General features: G+C 43.9%; 3 protein-coding genes across 4 annotated transcripts in view; 1 reads left to right on the top strand and 2 right to left on the bottom strand.

The window, feature by feature from the left end:
* Positions 1-17,476, top strand: part of LOC5576696 (dual specificity mitogen-activated protein kinase kinase dSOR1) — a 33,167-nt gene that overhangs the window by 4,994 nt on the left and 10,697 nt on the right. The window lies entirely within an intron of this gene.
* On the bottom strand, positions 5,921-7,425 carry LOC5576698. Its single transcript, XM_001662786.2, has 2 exons — positions 7,169-7,425; positions 5,921-7,110 (listed from the first exon to the last, which is right to left on the bottom strand). The coding sequence occupies exons 1-2, from the start codon at positions 7,186-7,188 to the stop codon at positions 6,135-6,137; spliced, it is 996 nt and encodes a 331-aa protein (XP_001662836.1). The 5' UTR covers positions 7,189-7,425; the 3' UTR covers positions 5,921-6,134.
* On the bottom strand, positions 8,831-10,280 carry LOC110677693 (leucine-rich repeat-containing protein 23-like). The gene is made up of 2 exons (XM_021848763.1): positions 10,021-10,280; positions 8,831-9,962 (listed from the first exon to the last, which is right to left on the bottom strand). The coding sequence occupies exons 1-2, from the start codon at positions 10,038-10,040 to the stop codon at positions 8,996-8,998; spliced, it is 987 nt and encodes a 328-aa protein (XP_021704455.1). The 5' UTR covers positions 10,041-10,280; the 3' UTR covers positions 8,831-8,995.

The raw sequence follows: 17,476 nt of genomic DNA, 5'->3' as shown, positions 1-17,476 counted from the left end.
GCAAAACAGATACAGTTTGTAAAGTTATCACCATCGATTGAATTGCGCTCTTTATAGTAATGTTCAATCAGTATCAAAATCTCCTAAAGCGCCGCATCGTGCCATCAGCAGCCCTTAGCATCACTCTCATATTCTCATATTGTTATTATTTTGTTGTTTATAAAATTTCTAGAAAGCGATCAGCATACTCTTTCTTACTTGTACAATGGCCGATCTATCTGGAATTTTAATAAGTCAAATCAAACTTCAAAACTCAAATTAAATTGCTTTCAGCACATTTACATTTTGCAGCATTAATCGCATTACTGTGTTAAGTCTTCTCCAATTCCCTATACCCTACCCCAACCCTTCTTATCCTTTCCGATGGTGTTCAAGTGGTCCGCATAGACTATTACGGCCATTACCTATCCCTTCCCCCGGCTTTGGACTGACTTGCGCTCTCATTGCCCCACCAAACGCTGCAAAATGAAAATGAAAATGTTACTAATTTCAAGTTAAACGTCTAGTCAAACAATTCACATCTCTTCTTCTCCGTTGGATGTTTCACAACCATCTATATCTGCCAGTTGACACCAGCGTTTGATTCTGTCCCCCGAATACACTGTAGTAGCCCATCCTCCTCGAGCCTTTCGTTCCTGGTATTTCTTGAAGCTCATATCGATCGTTATCCAGTATTTTCATCACCACGAACGGCCCCTTGAATCTAGACTCCAACTTTCGGCTGTGTCCCATAGCAGTCAGATCTCGTTCAACTTTAACCATGTCACCTACCTGGTATTCTGTAGGTTTTCGGCGCTATTCATCGAAGTAGTTTTTCTGCACCTGCTGTCTGGCTGTAATTCTTGACATCGCTCGCTGCCTAAGTTCATTCGAGTCCCCCACCACGTTATCCGCTTCATCGTGCAACGCCATCACAATCGCGTTTTGATTTACGTCTCTCGGCTTGAATGAAAACGCTAACGCATTCGGGGCCAACTGTGTGGTCGAATTCACCACCGAATTGATTGACCACTGAACTGCTGCTACTCGTTCATCCCAGCGCGTTTTGTTCTCACCCACGGTGCACCGCAGAGCATTGAGTACAGTTTTGTTCGATCGCTCCACCTGTCCATTTGCTCTGGGGCTCCCCACTGCAGTCTTGATATGCTGAATTTGATTAACACGACAATATTCTACGAACTGTTTCGACGTGAACGCCGTACCTCTGTCGGTCACTATACGGTTAGGGGTCCCAAACACTCCGGTAATCTCAATCAAAAAACTTAGTACCGGGCCAGTCTGCGTCGATCGCACTGCGCGGACTATCACAAATTTCTAAAACCCGCAGGTTAACAGGAGCACATAACAATTTCCGCGAGCAGAGCGAACGAACGGCCCCATGTGGTCCAAATGAACTGTGCTGAAGGGTACTGGTTCTTTCGGCACTGGGTGCAGAAACCCCTCTGGCTTATTCCCTTTGCACTTGTAGTATGCACACTGAGGTCAGGCTTCAATATATGACCGAACATACTTCCTCATTTTCGGAAACCAAAACTTGTCACGTAACAACTCGAGAACTTTTTCTTCACCAAAATGTCCCATTTCATCGTGGTAGGTGTTGACCAATCTCCACCGCACTCTGCTCGGCACCACCCACAATTTTAGACCATCAACGATCCTCATCAACCGATTCTGCACTAATTCGTAGTTTAGTTTAACCTGTCTGTCTTCGCCCGTAGTAGGCTCGCGTCGCAAAGTGTCTATTATCAACAGCAATTTGGGATCTTGCCTCTGTAACATCTCTGCCAACACTGGTAAGGTTTCACTTCCTGATTCCACTGGATTCCGACTGAGGGCGTCTACGTGTCGCATCGAACTCCCTGGTCGGTGCACCATTTTGAAGTCGTACTCCTGAAGCTTTAAAAACCACCTAGCAATACGAGCATTCATCTCGCGCTTCTCGTAAGTGTCGCGCACCGCCGTACAATCCGTACGAATCGGGAAGAATTTCCCAATGAGATAGTTTCGAAATCTTTCTACACTCGTCACAACCGCCAAAACTTCTAACTCGTAGCTGTGATAATTGGATTCTGCTTCGGTAGTCTTCTTACTGAAATAACTTATTGGTTGAAGGCCCTCATCCATTTGCATCAATAGGATTCCTGATAAACCATCCTTTGAAGCGTCGGTGTGTAATTCGACCTCCCGCTTTGGATCAAACAGCACTAGCAGTGGTCGTGAACTCAACACCTTCTTCAGCGCCACAAATGCTTCTTCTTGTTCTCGTTCCCAGCCAAATCGTGCTTCTTTCTTCAGTAACGCGAACAAGGGCGATGCCACCAGACTGAATCGCGGTACGAATTTCCGGAAAAACCCGGCTAAACCCAAAAACTGCTGTACTTGCTGCACTGTTTGCGGCACCGGAAAGTTTTTCACTGCTTTTGTTTTGGCTGATCCGGGACGCACATCCTTTTTCGAGATTTCGAACCCCAAAAACTCGATGGTTGATTTAAAGAAATGCGACTTCTTCAGGTTGATTGTAAAACCACTTTCTTCCAACACTTCCAGCAAACGTCTAAATTTTTCCAATAATTCCACCACACATTTTCCCCCAATCACTAGGTCATCAATATAGACGACTATACCTTCTTTCCGCAATTTTGCCGTCAAATTGTTCATTGCCCGCTGAAATACCGAACAGCCATTCACCAGCCCAAACGGCATACGGAGGAAATGGTAATGACCATCCCTTGTCGAAAAAGCTGTACATGCTTGACTTTCTTCCGCGACGGGAATCTGGTAATACCCGGAATAAAGATCCACGGTAATAAACAACTCGGCCCCACTCAACTTATTCAAGCACCACTCTATATCAGGCATTGGGTAACGGTCCTTAACTGTCTTCTTATTCAGCAAGCGGTAATCAACTGCCATACGATACGATCCATCTTTTTTCGGTACCATAACCACTCTACTGCTATACGGCGATACAGACTCGACCACAATATTGGCATCCACGAATTCCTCCACAATCTCCCGCAACGCTGCCTCTCGGGCGAATTCCATGCGATGTGGTTTCACATATACGGGATCTTTATCACTCAGTTCTATCTTCATCTCAGTGTCTTTCGCGATTCCCAATTCCTTCATGTTCTTGGCAAAGCACGATCGAAACTCATTCACTAGTTTTAAAATTTCTTCCTTTGTGCCATCAGCATTCAAATCACTTTCCCTGATTTCTTCGAACTCGGAACGGTCATCGATCGTGAACATCGTCTCATATTGTCGCTTTTGGAGTTCAACAACCATTTGGCTTTCAGGTTGTGCCTCCACGGTACGCACACTACCGTCACGCTGAAACCTCACTTCACCACTTTTGTTCACCATCACTACGCCATCGTGATTTAACACATCTCGACCCAAGATCAATGCCGTGCTCTGAGTCCAGTTTGGAACAACGTTCAATTTTACCGAAACTTCTATTTCATCTAGCTTCACCGTGGTCTTCACCATTTTATCCACTTTCACTTTTCTTCCACCGAAACCCACTAAAGTGGTGTTTGTGTCTTCCAATCTGCCTGCATTTCCCGCGAACCGCCACTGTATAGTCGACACCTTGCATCCGGAGTCAATTAGGGCGTTCAACCTCATGCCTCCTATTCCAACCATTTTGATGAAATTGTTCTCTTCGTGGACCATCTGCACTCGCGACGATGGTCCGGCCCGAGGCGATTTAGGGCAACTCTACGCCTGATGGCCACTATCTCCACAGCTGAAACAACTCCGATCTGCTGTCGCTTTACACACTATCGCTTTGTAGCCAGGCTTATTACACCTATAGCACAAGGCACGCTTCTCTTTCCTTTTCTCCCCAATTTTCACTACATCTCTCTCCGAAGGAGCGTCCATGAAACCCTCCATCCATTTCCATCAACGCTTCGACGGTAGCTATTTTCCCGGCCAAGGTCACTTTACAGTTCGCCGTGAAGTCCCTCAACCCATTGATTACGTATTTCACTATCACTGATTCTTGAAAACCAGCACGCTTTCCCATAGCCACTTGGGTATAGACATACTCATCCAACGTTTCCTCTTTTTGCTTCTTTCGTTGGGACATCTGATTGTGGTAGAAAATCGGATCACGCGCCGACGGGTAGGCATTAACCAATTTCTGCGAGGAGGTTGCCCATGTAGTCGCAACGCTTTGAACCTCAGCCCACCACAACTTCGCCGAGCCCTCCAAATTCAACCGAGCACAATGGAGCTTTGTGTCTTCTTTCCACTTATAATGAGCCGCCGTAGTATCGATCTCCTCGATCCATTCTTCGGCAGACAAACAAGGCAGAGCTCCCAAAAATCTGGCCGGCGATCTACACTGAAACTCGTCCCACCACTCGTTCCAGCTCCGATTTGCAACAATTGCATTTTGACCTTCTGGATCTCTTCTTCTTTGGCTTCTAAATCTGCTTTCAATTTTGCATCCATCAGCAACAAACACGCGCGACTTTTGCTTAGCTTTTCGATCGGTTACGAAACACACCGGCGTTCTAAATTCACCGTCTCTATAACCAGCCGTCTCAACGTCCGACCTATCTTCGTCGTCCGTACTCATCCACGACTACCGTATCGTGAATTATCAACCGCGAACTTCCTTCGCTAACACCTGAACCGTGTGCTTAACAAATCTCCGCAAAAACCACACGTTCACAATTTGCAAATTTCACCATCCGACAATGCGCACCGTATCTATTGTTCGCACTGGCCCGTACCACACAAGGCTTTCATCCTGTCTACAGCTTGTAACAAATATGCGGAACGAACGGACATCGACCTCAAAGCGGACTACCGAGAGAACCGAGACCTTTCGGAGTAGATAACGTAGATCTGTCTACTTTCGTGGTTTAATTTAGACTGACTAGAAGGGTATATATTTTGCTGTATAAATAGTATTATTTTGCACAGTGATGTAGTATTAGTTCACACTCAGAGAATTCAGTTCACTCATCACCGATAGCACCAGCTATTTTTCATCCGTTTACACTATGAAAACCACTTATTATTTACAACAGGTTTCGCGTTGAACTTCATTATTTTGGCTTAAGAAACCAAAATTAAAAAGCAAAGTTTTCATGGCAACTGGAGACGATCCAAGAACCTTGCGATCGACAGGCTCATGCGTACACTACGCGCCTATCGACCGCCTCGAAGCAGAACGATCTTTAAACGATGCATAAAACGTTCACGTTGCAATAATCGTTCCACCTTTCAGAAGGCACAATATATGGATTTCGATAGAGTAGCTTGCTGCGTGCATGGTCTTCTGCTTACCAAGCAGAAGCGATTGTCATGAGACAACAAGGCATATTGAATGGGATTCTTAAATGACCTGCAGATTCTGATTGAATTTGAAACACAATTTTCATAGAATCTTGTGTAGAACTCAGGGACGCATTATTTTAGCATCCTGAGCTCAATAGCATTCTCCGTCTCCACAAACTCGAGCTAGCTCAATGGTTAGTAAAGGCAGAAATATTCCCGAGTACCTGAGGACTGTTCATTTTATAAAGTGGACACTTTGCTATATCTTTTTTAATTATTGATAAAATCGTTATCAGTTTTCTTTGCATCGTTCAACTGTTATTCAACAATACTATGGAAGTATAAGATCTGATAATATGTGGAAAATAAAATCGATTTTATTACAGCGGTGTAGCCAATTTTGATGATCGTCATTGTGCTTTGAAAGGTCTTCTAAAAATAAAGCAATTGTTTTTCTATTGTGCTTTAAATGTAGCGTGGGGACTAAATAAGTAACTCTATGAAGGCTTAAGTTGTTTTTAATATTAATGCTATATTAGCACTCCCGTCAGGACGTTCTTCAAACCAAAATAATTCTACTCATACTGACACGAAATAATTTGAATCAGTTAGTATTCGCTGCGCGGAGAGAGCTTTAGTATTTTTGCTTTCACTCAGGCCTATACGGGTTAAAAGGCTCTACAGACGAGGGACGAACTTTGGAACAACTGATTTCATAGATTAAAGAGCAAATTTTATGTTTCAGTTGCGTTTTCAATTTCCGTTCTAGTAAAATTTATAGATTTTTATTTAAACATTTTTCATTCGCAAAATTCATATTAATTACGAAATTATGATCATTGATTCATGTGCCTAAAGACCACCAGCCCGAAGTACACACATATCGAGGCCACTCCGATGACCAAGAAAGAGAGCAGCAATGACTTACCGGTGCTAACCGGAAGATCTTTTAGCTTGACACACTTTCCATTCACATATTCGTGGTTATCATCGTGAAAGCACTCTGGGTACACATAATTCTCCACATAGCTAATGTTGTTCGATGTTAACTCGGCTTTTATCGCATCCATTCGGAACTCATCGATTTGCCTATTGTACAAATAGACTTCCTTGAGTTTTGGGGCAGCCAGTAGCAGGGCAGTTACGTTGATCGCCGTTAACTGGTTGTCCCGAATGTTCAAATATTCCAACGAAGGAAGACTGACGTTGCTGAAGTCAACCGATTTGACCGAACTCCAAAAGCTATCCAAATGGATCAGTCCACAAGGCAAATCGGTCCATGGGATCGTTTCGAAAGAGTTGCCCTGGAGGTACAGATGCTTGAGCTTCGTAAGCAGACGCAGAATAGAACCGGGAATAGTGCGGATTTTGTTTCTCTCCAAGTGTAGCATTTCCAGGTTCACAAGACTGGCCACAAAGTCGATATTGGTCAACTTGCTATCTCGGAAATCGAGAGAGGAGACTTGGTAGGTCTGTGCGTGTGATACATTTACGGAGTGTATGTCGTTGTAGGCAAAATCTCCTAGCAGCAACGTTGGTGGCAATACCAGTTTTTCCATATGAACGCTGGCCATCTCAATAATCGATGGTTGATGCATTGCTTTATAGAGCACTTCATCGAAAGCGGTCACTCGTGATACCGTCTCTCTCTTGGAGCGTGATTCTTTAACTTGATACTGCTGGTAGCCTGTGGGAAACGTGATCACATCGCCAGGACGGTACGATATGTACTCAACAATGCACACTGAAGCCATTGGATACGGAAGGCACTGGTAGTGGACGGCAAATGCGTTTGCAAACAGTAGCTGAAACCTTGTGGCGGAAATGGGTCAATGTGTTTGGTGGTCAAACATAGAACGACAATTCTTACCAAATTAGCTTTAGCTGCATCTTAGTGGTGTGTTGCTTTCTATGCGTCGCAGTCGCTACTAATAAGAATCAATTAATTAAAGCTGACAAGCGCTGATAAGAGGATAGAGCATGACATAAAAGAAAGCAGCAACGAATTGAAACGAACGACGAATCAGTATTATAGCCAATTGAGCGGTTACGTAGAATCAGTACCTTCAGTCACAGTTCGGATTCTGCCATAGACATTCGTCCACTCACCAACTCTAATGTTTAACAAATTGACTCGTTTCAACAAATCTGAAAGCTAGTATTTCGACAGAGTTTGGCATGAAGGCTTGATTGTAAAATTGAAAAAAACTTGAATTTTCCAACATACATTGTTAGAATAATCCAAAGTTATCTGTCAAATCGTACACATCAGGTTAATTATCAGAATTCCAAGTCTGAAAAACTTTCTGTAAGAGCTGGTGTTCCTCAAGGCAGTATTTTGGGACCAATTTTATATACAATATTTTCACATCTGAATTATTCGAGTTTCATCAGGGATGTCAAAATTCTATGTTTGCGGATGACACAGGCCTCTCCGCCTAAGGACGAAGCCTACATTTTCTAATGCACAAAAATTTGGATATTTTATCTTCATACATGCAAAAATGGAAGATTTTTTTTAATGCCTCCAAAACTCAACTTAATCAAAAGCTCTTTATTTGAAACCTTCAACTAGACATGTTGTCAAAATGAGAGGAGTTCTAAAAAATTGGTCAGATGAAGATAAGTATCCAGCTTTATAAAAATTTAACTTTAAAAAATCACGTTGAGCCAATATTCTGTATGCTGCACAAATATGGACTAGAAGTTGTAATACCAGGAAGAAAGCTCTGCAGAGGATTCAAAATAAAATTTTGAAAAAGATTCTGAAGCTCCCTCTCTGGTATTATATAAAAGTACTAATGAGTTGCTTAGAATATCCAATGTTGCAGCATTGGAACAAATGTCAAATAAAATTATTAATAATTTTAGACAAAAATCGTTGCGATCTTTTATTGCGACGATTAAGGCGTTATATATTTAGGTTAAGTAAATTTAAAGCGTTTTTTTGTCTCTCTTACTTACTTACTTATTTGGCTTTACATCAATTATCTTGATAAAGCCTCGCCAACAATATTTCGCCAATTCCCTCGGTTCATGGCCGCTTCTCTCCATCCTCGACTGTGACCCACGCTCTCCAGGTCCTGGTGTACCTGATCAATCCACCTAGCTCGCTGCGCCCCACGCCTTCTTGTTCCGACCGGATTCGTGGCGAACACCATCTTTACAGGGTTGTTGTCCGGCATTCTTGCAACATGCCCTGCCCAGCGTATCCTTCCAGCTTTAGCTACCTTCACGATATTGGGTTCGCCGTAGAGTTGAGCGAGCTCGTGGTTCATCCTTCGGCGCCACACGCCGTTCTCCTGCACGCCGCCGAAGATCGTCCTTAGCACTCGGCGTTCGAAAACCCCAAGAGCTTGCAAGTCCTCCTCGAGCATAGTCCACGCCTCATGCCCATAGAGGACTACCGGTCTTATGAGCGTTTTGTACATCGTGCATTTGGTGCGGGGGTGAATCTTTCTTGACCGCAGTTTCTTGTGGAGCCCATAGTAGGCACGACTTCCGCTGATGATGCGCCTTCGTATTTCCCGACTAACATTGTTGTCAGGCGTCAACAAGGATCCGAGGTAGACGAACTCGTCCAAATTTTATGTTTCAGTTGCGTTTTCAATTTCCGTTCTAGTAAAATTTATAGATTTTTATTTAAACATTTTTCATTCGCAAAATTCATATTAATTACGAAATTATGATCATTGATTCATGTGCCTAAAGACCACCAGCCCGAAGTACACACATATCGAGGCCACTCCGATGACCAAGAAAGAGAGCAGCAATGACTTACCGGTGCTAACCGGAAGTCTTTTAGCTTGACACACTTTCCATTCACATATTCGTGGTTATCATCGTGAAAGCACTCTGGGTACACATAATTCTCCACATAGCTAATGTTGTTCGATGTTAACTCGGCTTTTATCGCATCCATTCGGAACTCATCGATTTGCCTATTGTACAAATAGACTTCCTTGAGTTTTGGGGCAGCCAGTAGCAGGGCAGTTACGTTGATCGCCGTTAACTGGTTGTCCCGAATGTTCAAATATTCCAACGAAGGAAGACTGACGTTGCTGAAGTCAACCGATTTGACCGAACTCCAAAAGCTATCCAAATGGATCAGTCCACAAGGCAAATCGGTCCATGGGATCGTTTCGAAAGAGTTGCCCTGGAGGTACAGATGCTTGAGCTTCGTAAGCAGACGCAGAATAGAACCGGGAATAGTGCGGATTTTGTTTCTCTCCAAGTGTAGCATTTCCAGGTTCACAAGACTGGCCACAAAGTCGATATTGGTCAACTTGCTATCTCGGAAATCGAGAGAGGAGACTTGGTAGGTCTGTGCGTGTGATACATTTACGGAGTGTATGTCGTTGTAGGCAAAATCTCCTAGCAGCAACGTTGGTGGCAATACCAGTTTTTCCATATGAACGCTGGCCATCTCAATAATCGATGGTTGATGCATTGCTTTATAGAGCACTTCATCGAAAGCGGTCACTCGTGATACCGTCTCTCTCTTGGAGCGTGATTCTTTAACTTGATACTGCTGGTAGCCTGTGGGAAACGTGATCACATCGCCAGGACGGTACGATATGTACTCAACAATGCACACTGAAGCCATTGGATACGGAAGGCACTGGTAGTGGACGGCAAATGCGTTTGCAAACAGTAGCTGAAACCTTGTGGCGGAAATGGGTCAATGTGTTTGGTGGTCAAACATAGAACGACAATTCTTACCAAATTAGCTTTAGCTGCATCTTAGTGGTGTGTTGCTTTCTATGCGTCGCAGTCGCTACTAATAAGAATCAATTAATTAAAGCTGACAAGCGCTGATAAGAGGATAGAGCATGACATAAAAGAAAGCAGCAACGAATTGAAACGAACGACGAATCAGTATTATAGCCAATTGAGCGGTTACGTAGAATCAGTACCTTCAGTCACAGTTCGGATTCTGCCATAGACATTCGTCCACTCACCAACTCTAATGTTTAACAAATTGACTCGTTTCAACAAATCTGAAAGCTAGTATTTCGACAGAGTTTGGCATGAAGGCTTGATTGTAAAATTGAAAAAAACTTGAATTTTCCAACATACATTGTTAGAATAATCCAAAGTTATCTGTCAAATCGTACACATCAGGTTAATTATCAGAATTCCAAGTCTGAAAAACTTTCTGTAAGAGCTGGTGTTCCTCAAGGCAGTATTTTGGGACCAATTTTATATACAATATTTTCACATCTGAATTATTCGAGTTTCATCAGGGATGTCAAAATTCTATGTTTGCGGATGACACAGGCCTCTCCGCCTAAGGACGAAGCCTACATTTTCTAATGCACAAAAATTTGGATATTTTATCTTCATACATGCAAAAATGGAAGATTTTTTTTAATGCCTCCAAAACTCAACTTAATCAAAAGCTCTTTATTTGAAACCTTCAACTAGACATGTTGTCAAAATGAGAGGAGTTCTAAAAAATTGGTCAGATGAAGATAAGTATCCAGCTTTATAAAAATTTAACTTTAAAAAATCACGTTGAGCCAATATTCTGTATGCTGCACAAATATGGACTAGAAGTTGTAATACCAGGAAGAAAGCTCTGCAGAGGATTCAAAATAAAATTTTGAAAAAGATTCTGAAGCTCCCTCTCTGGTATTATATAAAAGTACTAATGAGTTGCTTAGAATATCCAATGTTGCAGCATTGGAACAAATGTCAAATAAAATTATTAATAATTTTAGACAAAAATCGTTGCGATCTTTTATTGCGACGATTAAGGCGTTATATATTTAGGTTAAGTAAATTTAAAGCGTTTTTTTGTCTCTCTTACTTACTTACTTATTTGGCTTTACATCAATTATCTTGATAAAGCCTCGCCAACAATATTTCGCCAATTCCCTCGGTTCATGGCCGCTTCTCTCCATCCTCGACTGTGACCCACGCTCTCCAGGTCCTGGTGTACCTGATCAATCCACCTAGCTCGCTGCGCCCCACGCCTTCTTGTTCCGACCGGATTCGTGGCGAACACCATCTTTACAGGGTTGTTGTCCGGCATTCTTGCAACATGCCCTGCCCAGCGTATCCTTCCAGCTTTAGCTACCTTCACGATATTGGGTTCGCCGTAGAGTTGAGCGAGCTCGTGGTTCATCCTTCGGCGCCACACGCCGTTCTCCTGCACGCCGCCGAAGATCGTCCTTAGCACTCGGCGTTCGAAAACCCCAAGAGCTTGCAAGTCCTCCTCGAGCATAGTCCACGCCTCATGCCCATAGAGGACTACCGGTCTTATGAGCGTTTTGTACATCGTGCATTTGGTGCGGGGGTGAATCTTTCTTGACCGCAGTTTCTTGTGGAGCCCATAGTAGGCACGACTTCCGCTGATGATGCGCCTTCGTATTTCCCGACTAACATTGTTGTCAGGCGTCAACAAGGATCCGAGGTAGACGAACTCGTCCACCACCTCGAAGGTATCCCCGTCTATCGTAACACTGCGTCCTAGGCGGGTCCTGTCGCGCTCAGTTCCGCCAACCAGCATGTACTTTGTTTTCGACGCATTCACCATTAGCCCGACTCTTGTTGCTTCGCGTTTCAGGCGGGTGAACAAATCTGCCACCGTTTCAAATTTTCTCCCAATAATATCCATGTCGTCCGCGAAGCAAACAAATTGTCCGGATCTCGTGAAAATCGTGCCTCGACTGTTAAGTCCGGCTCTCCGCATGACACCTTCAAGCGCAATATTGAACAACAGGCACGAAAGTCCATCGCCCTGTCGTAGTCCCCGCCGAGACTCGAACGAACTGGAGTGTTCGCCCGAGATCTTCACGCAGTTTTGCACACCGTCCATCGTTGCTCTGATCAATCTTGTGAGCTTCCCGGGAAAGCTGTTCTCGTCCATGATTTTCCATAGCTCTATGCGGTCGATACTATCGTATGCCGCCTTGAAATCGATGAACAAATGGTGCGTAGGGACCTGGTACTCACGGCATTTCTGGAGGATTTGCCGCACGGAAAAGATCTGGTCCGTTGTCGAGCGGCCGTCGATGAAACCTGCTTGATAACTTCCCACGAACTCGTTTGCTATAGGTGATAGACGACGGAAGAGAATCTGGGATAGCACTTTATAGGCGGCGTTTAGGATGGTGATTGCACGATAATTTTCACACTCCAGTTTGTCGCCCTTTTTGTAGATAGGGCATATAACGCCTTGCTTCCACTCCTCCGGTAGCTGTTCCGTTTCCCAGATTCTGACTATCAGCCGATGCAGACAAGCGGCCAACCTGTCCGGGCCCATCTTGATGAGTTCGGCTCCGATACCATCCTTGCCAGCGGCTTTGTTGTTCTTGAGCTGTTGAATGGCATCCTTAACTTCCCCCATCGTGGGAGCTGGTTGATTTCCGCTATCCGCTGTGCTGACGTAGCCATCGCCTTCGCTGTCCTGACCTTCTGTGCCTGTGTTCTCTGCGCCATTCAGGTGTTCATCGTAGTGCTGCTTCCACCTTTCGATCACCTCGCGTCCGTCCGTCAAGATGCTCCCATCCTTATCCCGGCACATCTCAGCTCGCGGCACGAAGCCTTTGCGGGATGTGTTGAGCTTCTGATAGAACTTCTGCGTTTCTTGAGAACGGTACAGCAACTCCATCTCTTGGCATTCCACCTCTTCCAGGCGGCGCTTTTTGTCCCGGAATAGGCGGGTTTGCTGTTTCCGCTTCAGTCTGTATCGTTCCACGTTTTGCCGCGTACCATGCTGCAGCATTGCAGCCCGCGCTGCATTCTTCTCCTCTAAAACCTCTTGGCACTCCTCGTCGAACCAATCGTTTCTTGAGCTCCGTTCCACATATCCGACAACGCTTTCGGCAGCGTCGTTAATGGCTGCTTTGACTGTCCTCCAGCAGTCCTCAAGAGGGGCCCTATCGAGCTCGCCCTCATCCGGCAACGCTGCCTCAAGATGCTGCGCGTACGCATTGGCGACATCCGGTTGTTTCAGCCGCTCGAGATTGTACCGGGGCGGGCGTCGGTACCGTACATTGTTGATGACGGATAGTTTTGGGCGCAGTTTCACCATCACCAGGTAGTGGTCGGAGTCAATGTTGGCGCCACGATAGGTTCTGACGTCGGTTATGTCGGAGAAGTGCCGTCCATCGATCAAAACGTGGTCGATTTGCGATTCTGTCTGCTGGGGTGATCTCCAGGTGTACCGATACGGGAGGCTGTGCTGGAAATAGGTGCTACGAATGGCCATGTTCTTGGAGGCGGCAAAATCTATCAGTCGTAGGCCGTTCTCGTTCGTCAGCCGGTGGGCGCTGAACTTTCCAATCGTCGGTCTGAACTCCTCCTCCTGGCCAACCTGAGCATTCAAATCTCCTATGATGATCTTGACGTCGTGGCTTGGGCAGCGGTCGTACTCGCGTTCGAGCTGCGCGTAAAATGCGTCCTTGTCATCATCAGTGCTTCCGGAGTGTGGGCTATGCACGTTGATTATGCTGAAGTTAAAGAATCGGCCTTTGATTCTTAACTTGCACATTCGTTCATTGATCGGCCACCACCCGATCACGCGCCTTTGCATATCACCCATCACTATAAAAGCTGTTCCCAGCTCGCGTGTGTTGCCGCAGCTCTGGTAGATGGTATGATTACCTCTAAACGTTCGCACCAATGCTCCTGTCCAGCACACCTCCTGCAGCGCTACGATGTCGAAACCGCGGGTCTTCAGTACATCGGAGAGTATGCGAGTACTTCCAATGAAGTTGAGAGATTTGCAGTTCCACGTACCGAGTTTCCAATCGCTAGTCCATTTTCGTCGCTGTGGTCTTTGCCGATTGTTCCGGTCCGTATTCTCTCGTTGACGTTCCTGTGCTGATGTGTTTTTACGGCTGGCTCGCAGGGCCTGACACCAACCCCCTAGATTTCCGGAGGACCATTCCCCCTAAATGTTCGGAGGGCCATAGTGCGCAGTTTAGCTTAGAGTCCTTCTCTGGCACTCGGACGATGATCAGCCGCCCCTGACATGGGGAACAGACGCTGTTGTGAGCCGCTCCTAACGTGGAGTACAGACGCTCCAGGTTTGCAAAAGCAAACCCCCCCTTCCCTGTCAGCATACGACCAAAGTTCCCACCGGGGGTTGGTTACCCGATCTTCCCCAAGGTTACTCGTACCCCGGCCAGTACCACGAGGAGGTAGGGATAGGAGTTGCTGGGCAAGAGGCTAAGGACCGCACAAAGGGGTCTATTTTATTCCTGCAGGTACGCGAGGTACCAATGGTACGCCATGCCCAGCCATTTACCGTCTCTCTTATAAGCAGGTAATTTCAACTCACCTGTAAAAATTCTGAACTGCTACGGCAAGTGAAATGTAATATGTTATATAAGCTTAATTTAATTTTACCAAATAAGGATGCAAGTGTTATCTAACATAGGAGAATGTAATGTTTGAAATGATACTGATAAAGGAATTACCTACAGTCAAAAAGAGTCACTTTTTAATGACATGGTCACTATTTTTGCCCAGGTCACTAAAAATTCACTATTTGCAACATACAGTCACTAGAGTCACTTTTTTCGGTAAAAATCACTAAAGTCACTTTTTTCATGATCTAATGATAAAGTAACAATGGACTGGGTTAGTTTCTCTGACTCAAAGCAAGACAATAGAGCTGCACGGTTTTTTTTTCTTAAACGTAATTTTAAATAAAAGCTATGTTTGATTTCTAAATTTAGATGTCAACAAAAATACGGATTCCGGGCTAACTTTCTAGAAGAAATCAGGTAGAAATTTGTGAAAGATAGTCTGAAATAGTGTCTGGTGTTAGGGATCTTCCCCTATATCGAGATGCTGAAGAAAATTTATTTCTACAGTCGCCTCTCCACATCTCGATAACGAAGGGACCATCGAGATAGAGAGAGATCGAGACAAAGAACAAATTTTTGATGAATACTAGATTGAAAAACACTCCGTTGTCAAGAAAGTAATAAACAAACAGATGCCAGTTTACGCTCCTAATTTGTTTTGAATCCTAAAACTTTGGTCTAGTAACCTTCGATATTGGTCATATCGACATATGGAGAGAAAGCTGGGAACAAACAATCAACAGAAACACATCGAGATATAGAGATATCAAGATAAGGAGGATATCGAGATATGGAGAGAGAAAATGTATGAAGACTGAAGGGACTTATGGAATCATCGACATAGGGAGAGATATCGAGATGTAGAACATCGAGATGTGGAGAGTCGACTGTAGTGTTACCTAGCGGTTGAATTCTCAATAATTCTTTTCATGTCCAGATAGCCCTTGATCAGCTGATAAGTATCTTGAGATACAAAATATTGATGAAAATTTGTTAGTAGCACCGCCTAGCCCTTGATCTGCTGAACAGCTTTGCCGAAGACACTTACCTTCTAGCTGTTAAGGATCCTGAGAAAAAGATGATTGAATAAAAATTGTCACTAGCGCCAAGTAGCGTATGAATTATCAATCAGATTTATTTTATCGCCAGCTAGCCCTTGATTTGCTGACAAACATTGCCAAAGACACCAACCTAATGCTCATTTGCCAGAGATTTCGCCATCAGACCGTTTCTGATAGGGCTCCAGGATTACCTTCAGCAATTCCTCCGGGAAATTCTCCAAGGATTATTCCAGGAATTTTTGTAGGGATATTTCTACAGGGATTCCTTTATTCAGAGATTTCGCAAGGGGTTCCTGCAGAAATGTCTCCAGTAATTCCGTTGTAGGTTTCTCCAGTGAAATCTTTACTGGAATTTTTCCATGAATTTCACCAAGGCTTTCAGGATTTGTTTCAGTAGTATTCCGGATGTTTTACGGAGATTTCTCCAGGGATTTTTCAAGCGATTTATCCTTGTATTTCTCCAGAGGTTTCTCTAGAAAATCTTTCGGAGACTTCTCCAAGGATTCCTCTAGGAAAATCTCTACAAAGATTCTTGCAAAGATATCTTCAAGACATTTACCAGGAATTGTTCCAGGAGTTACACTAGGATAATCTTTTCAAGCATTACTCAAGATATTTCTCCAGTGATTTTTCCAGAGTTTCCTCCGAGAATTTTTCCACGGATACGTACAAAGATATCTCCTAGTAGCCATCTCGAGATTCGTCCAGAAATTATTCTGAAGATTTTTTCCGGGATTCTTCCACGACTTGCTCCAGAGATTTTACCAGATATTTTGTTCTACAACTCACAAATTCATCAATGGATTCTTCAAAAATTTATCCAGGAATTCTACCAGAGTTACTACCAGGAAAATCACTGCATGACTAACTCTAAGCATCTCACCAGATAATCCTATAGGGATTCCTCTGGGATTTCTCGAGAGATTCGTTCATGATTTTCCAAAAAACATCCAGGGATTCCTCCAAGAGTTTCTCTAAGAATTCTCCCATGGATTTCTGTAGAAATTTCATCAGAAATAATGGTAAAAATTTCTCCAGTAATTACATTAGGAAAATGTGTACAAAAATTCCTCCAGTAAAATCTCTACATCAATTCCTTCATGGATCCCTCCGAAGATTTCATCTGGGATTTCTACAAAAATTTCTCAATTGATTCCTCTGAGGATTCCAGAGTTTTCTTCAGAAAAATCTCTTCATGGGGTTTCTTGGGATTCCTCTAAGGATTCCACCAGCAAAATCTCTACAGTAATGCTTCCTGGGATACCTTCAAGGATTCTCCAGGGATTCCTCCAAAGATGCCTCCAGGAGTCCTTCAGTAATTATCATTGATAATCCTCCCTACAGAAGTTTCTCCAGAGACTCCTCCAAGGGCTACTCTAACATAATCTCTAAAAGGATTCCCGCAGAGAATTCTCCAGTTTTTTTTTCATGAATTCTTTCAAGATTACAGAGAATCTATAATGGTTTGTACTAATAATAATAATTGTACTAGAGATGAGCTGGTAGAGAATCGACTGTATATATTAATTGATGCTTTTCGTCTACGCCTTCTTTATCATAGAAAAAGTTGAAAAAATGAAGACTGCGTAACCGAAAAGCATGTTTTATGTTCCATGGATTTCTTCAGGAATCCTCGGGAATCACTCCATAGGCTAATGCATGAATTTCTCCAGGATTTTTCCATAAATTTCACCGATGATTCCTCTAGATTTTTTTTTTCAAGAGGCTCCTCCCGGGATTGTTCCGGGAATCCCTCCAGGAACTTATGCAGGGATTTTTTCAAAAAACTTCTTC

The sequence above is a fragment of the Aedes aegypti genome, chromosome 3 (genome assembly GCF_002204515.2).
Source record: "Aedes aegypti strain LVP_AGWG chromosome 3, AaegL5.0 Primary Assembly, whole genome shotgun sequence".
Taxonomy (NCBI): Eukaryota; Metazoa; Arthropoda; class Insecta; order Diptera; family Culicidae; genus Aedes; species Aedes aegypti.
The sequence above is the reverse complement of the archived record's forward strand: the minus strand, read 5'-3'. Positions and strand labels throughout refer to the sequence as shown.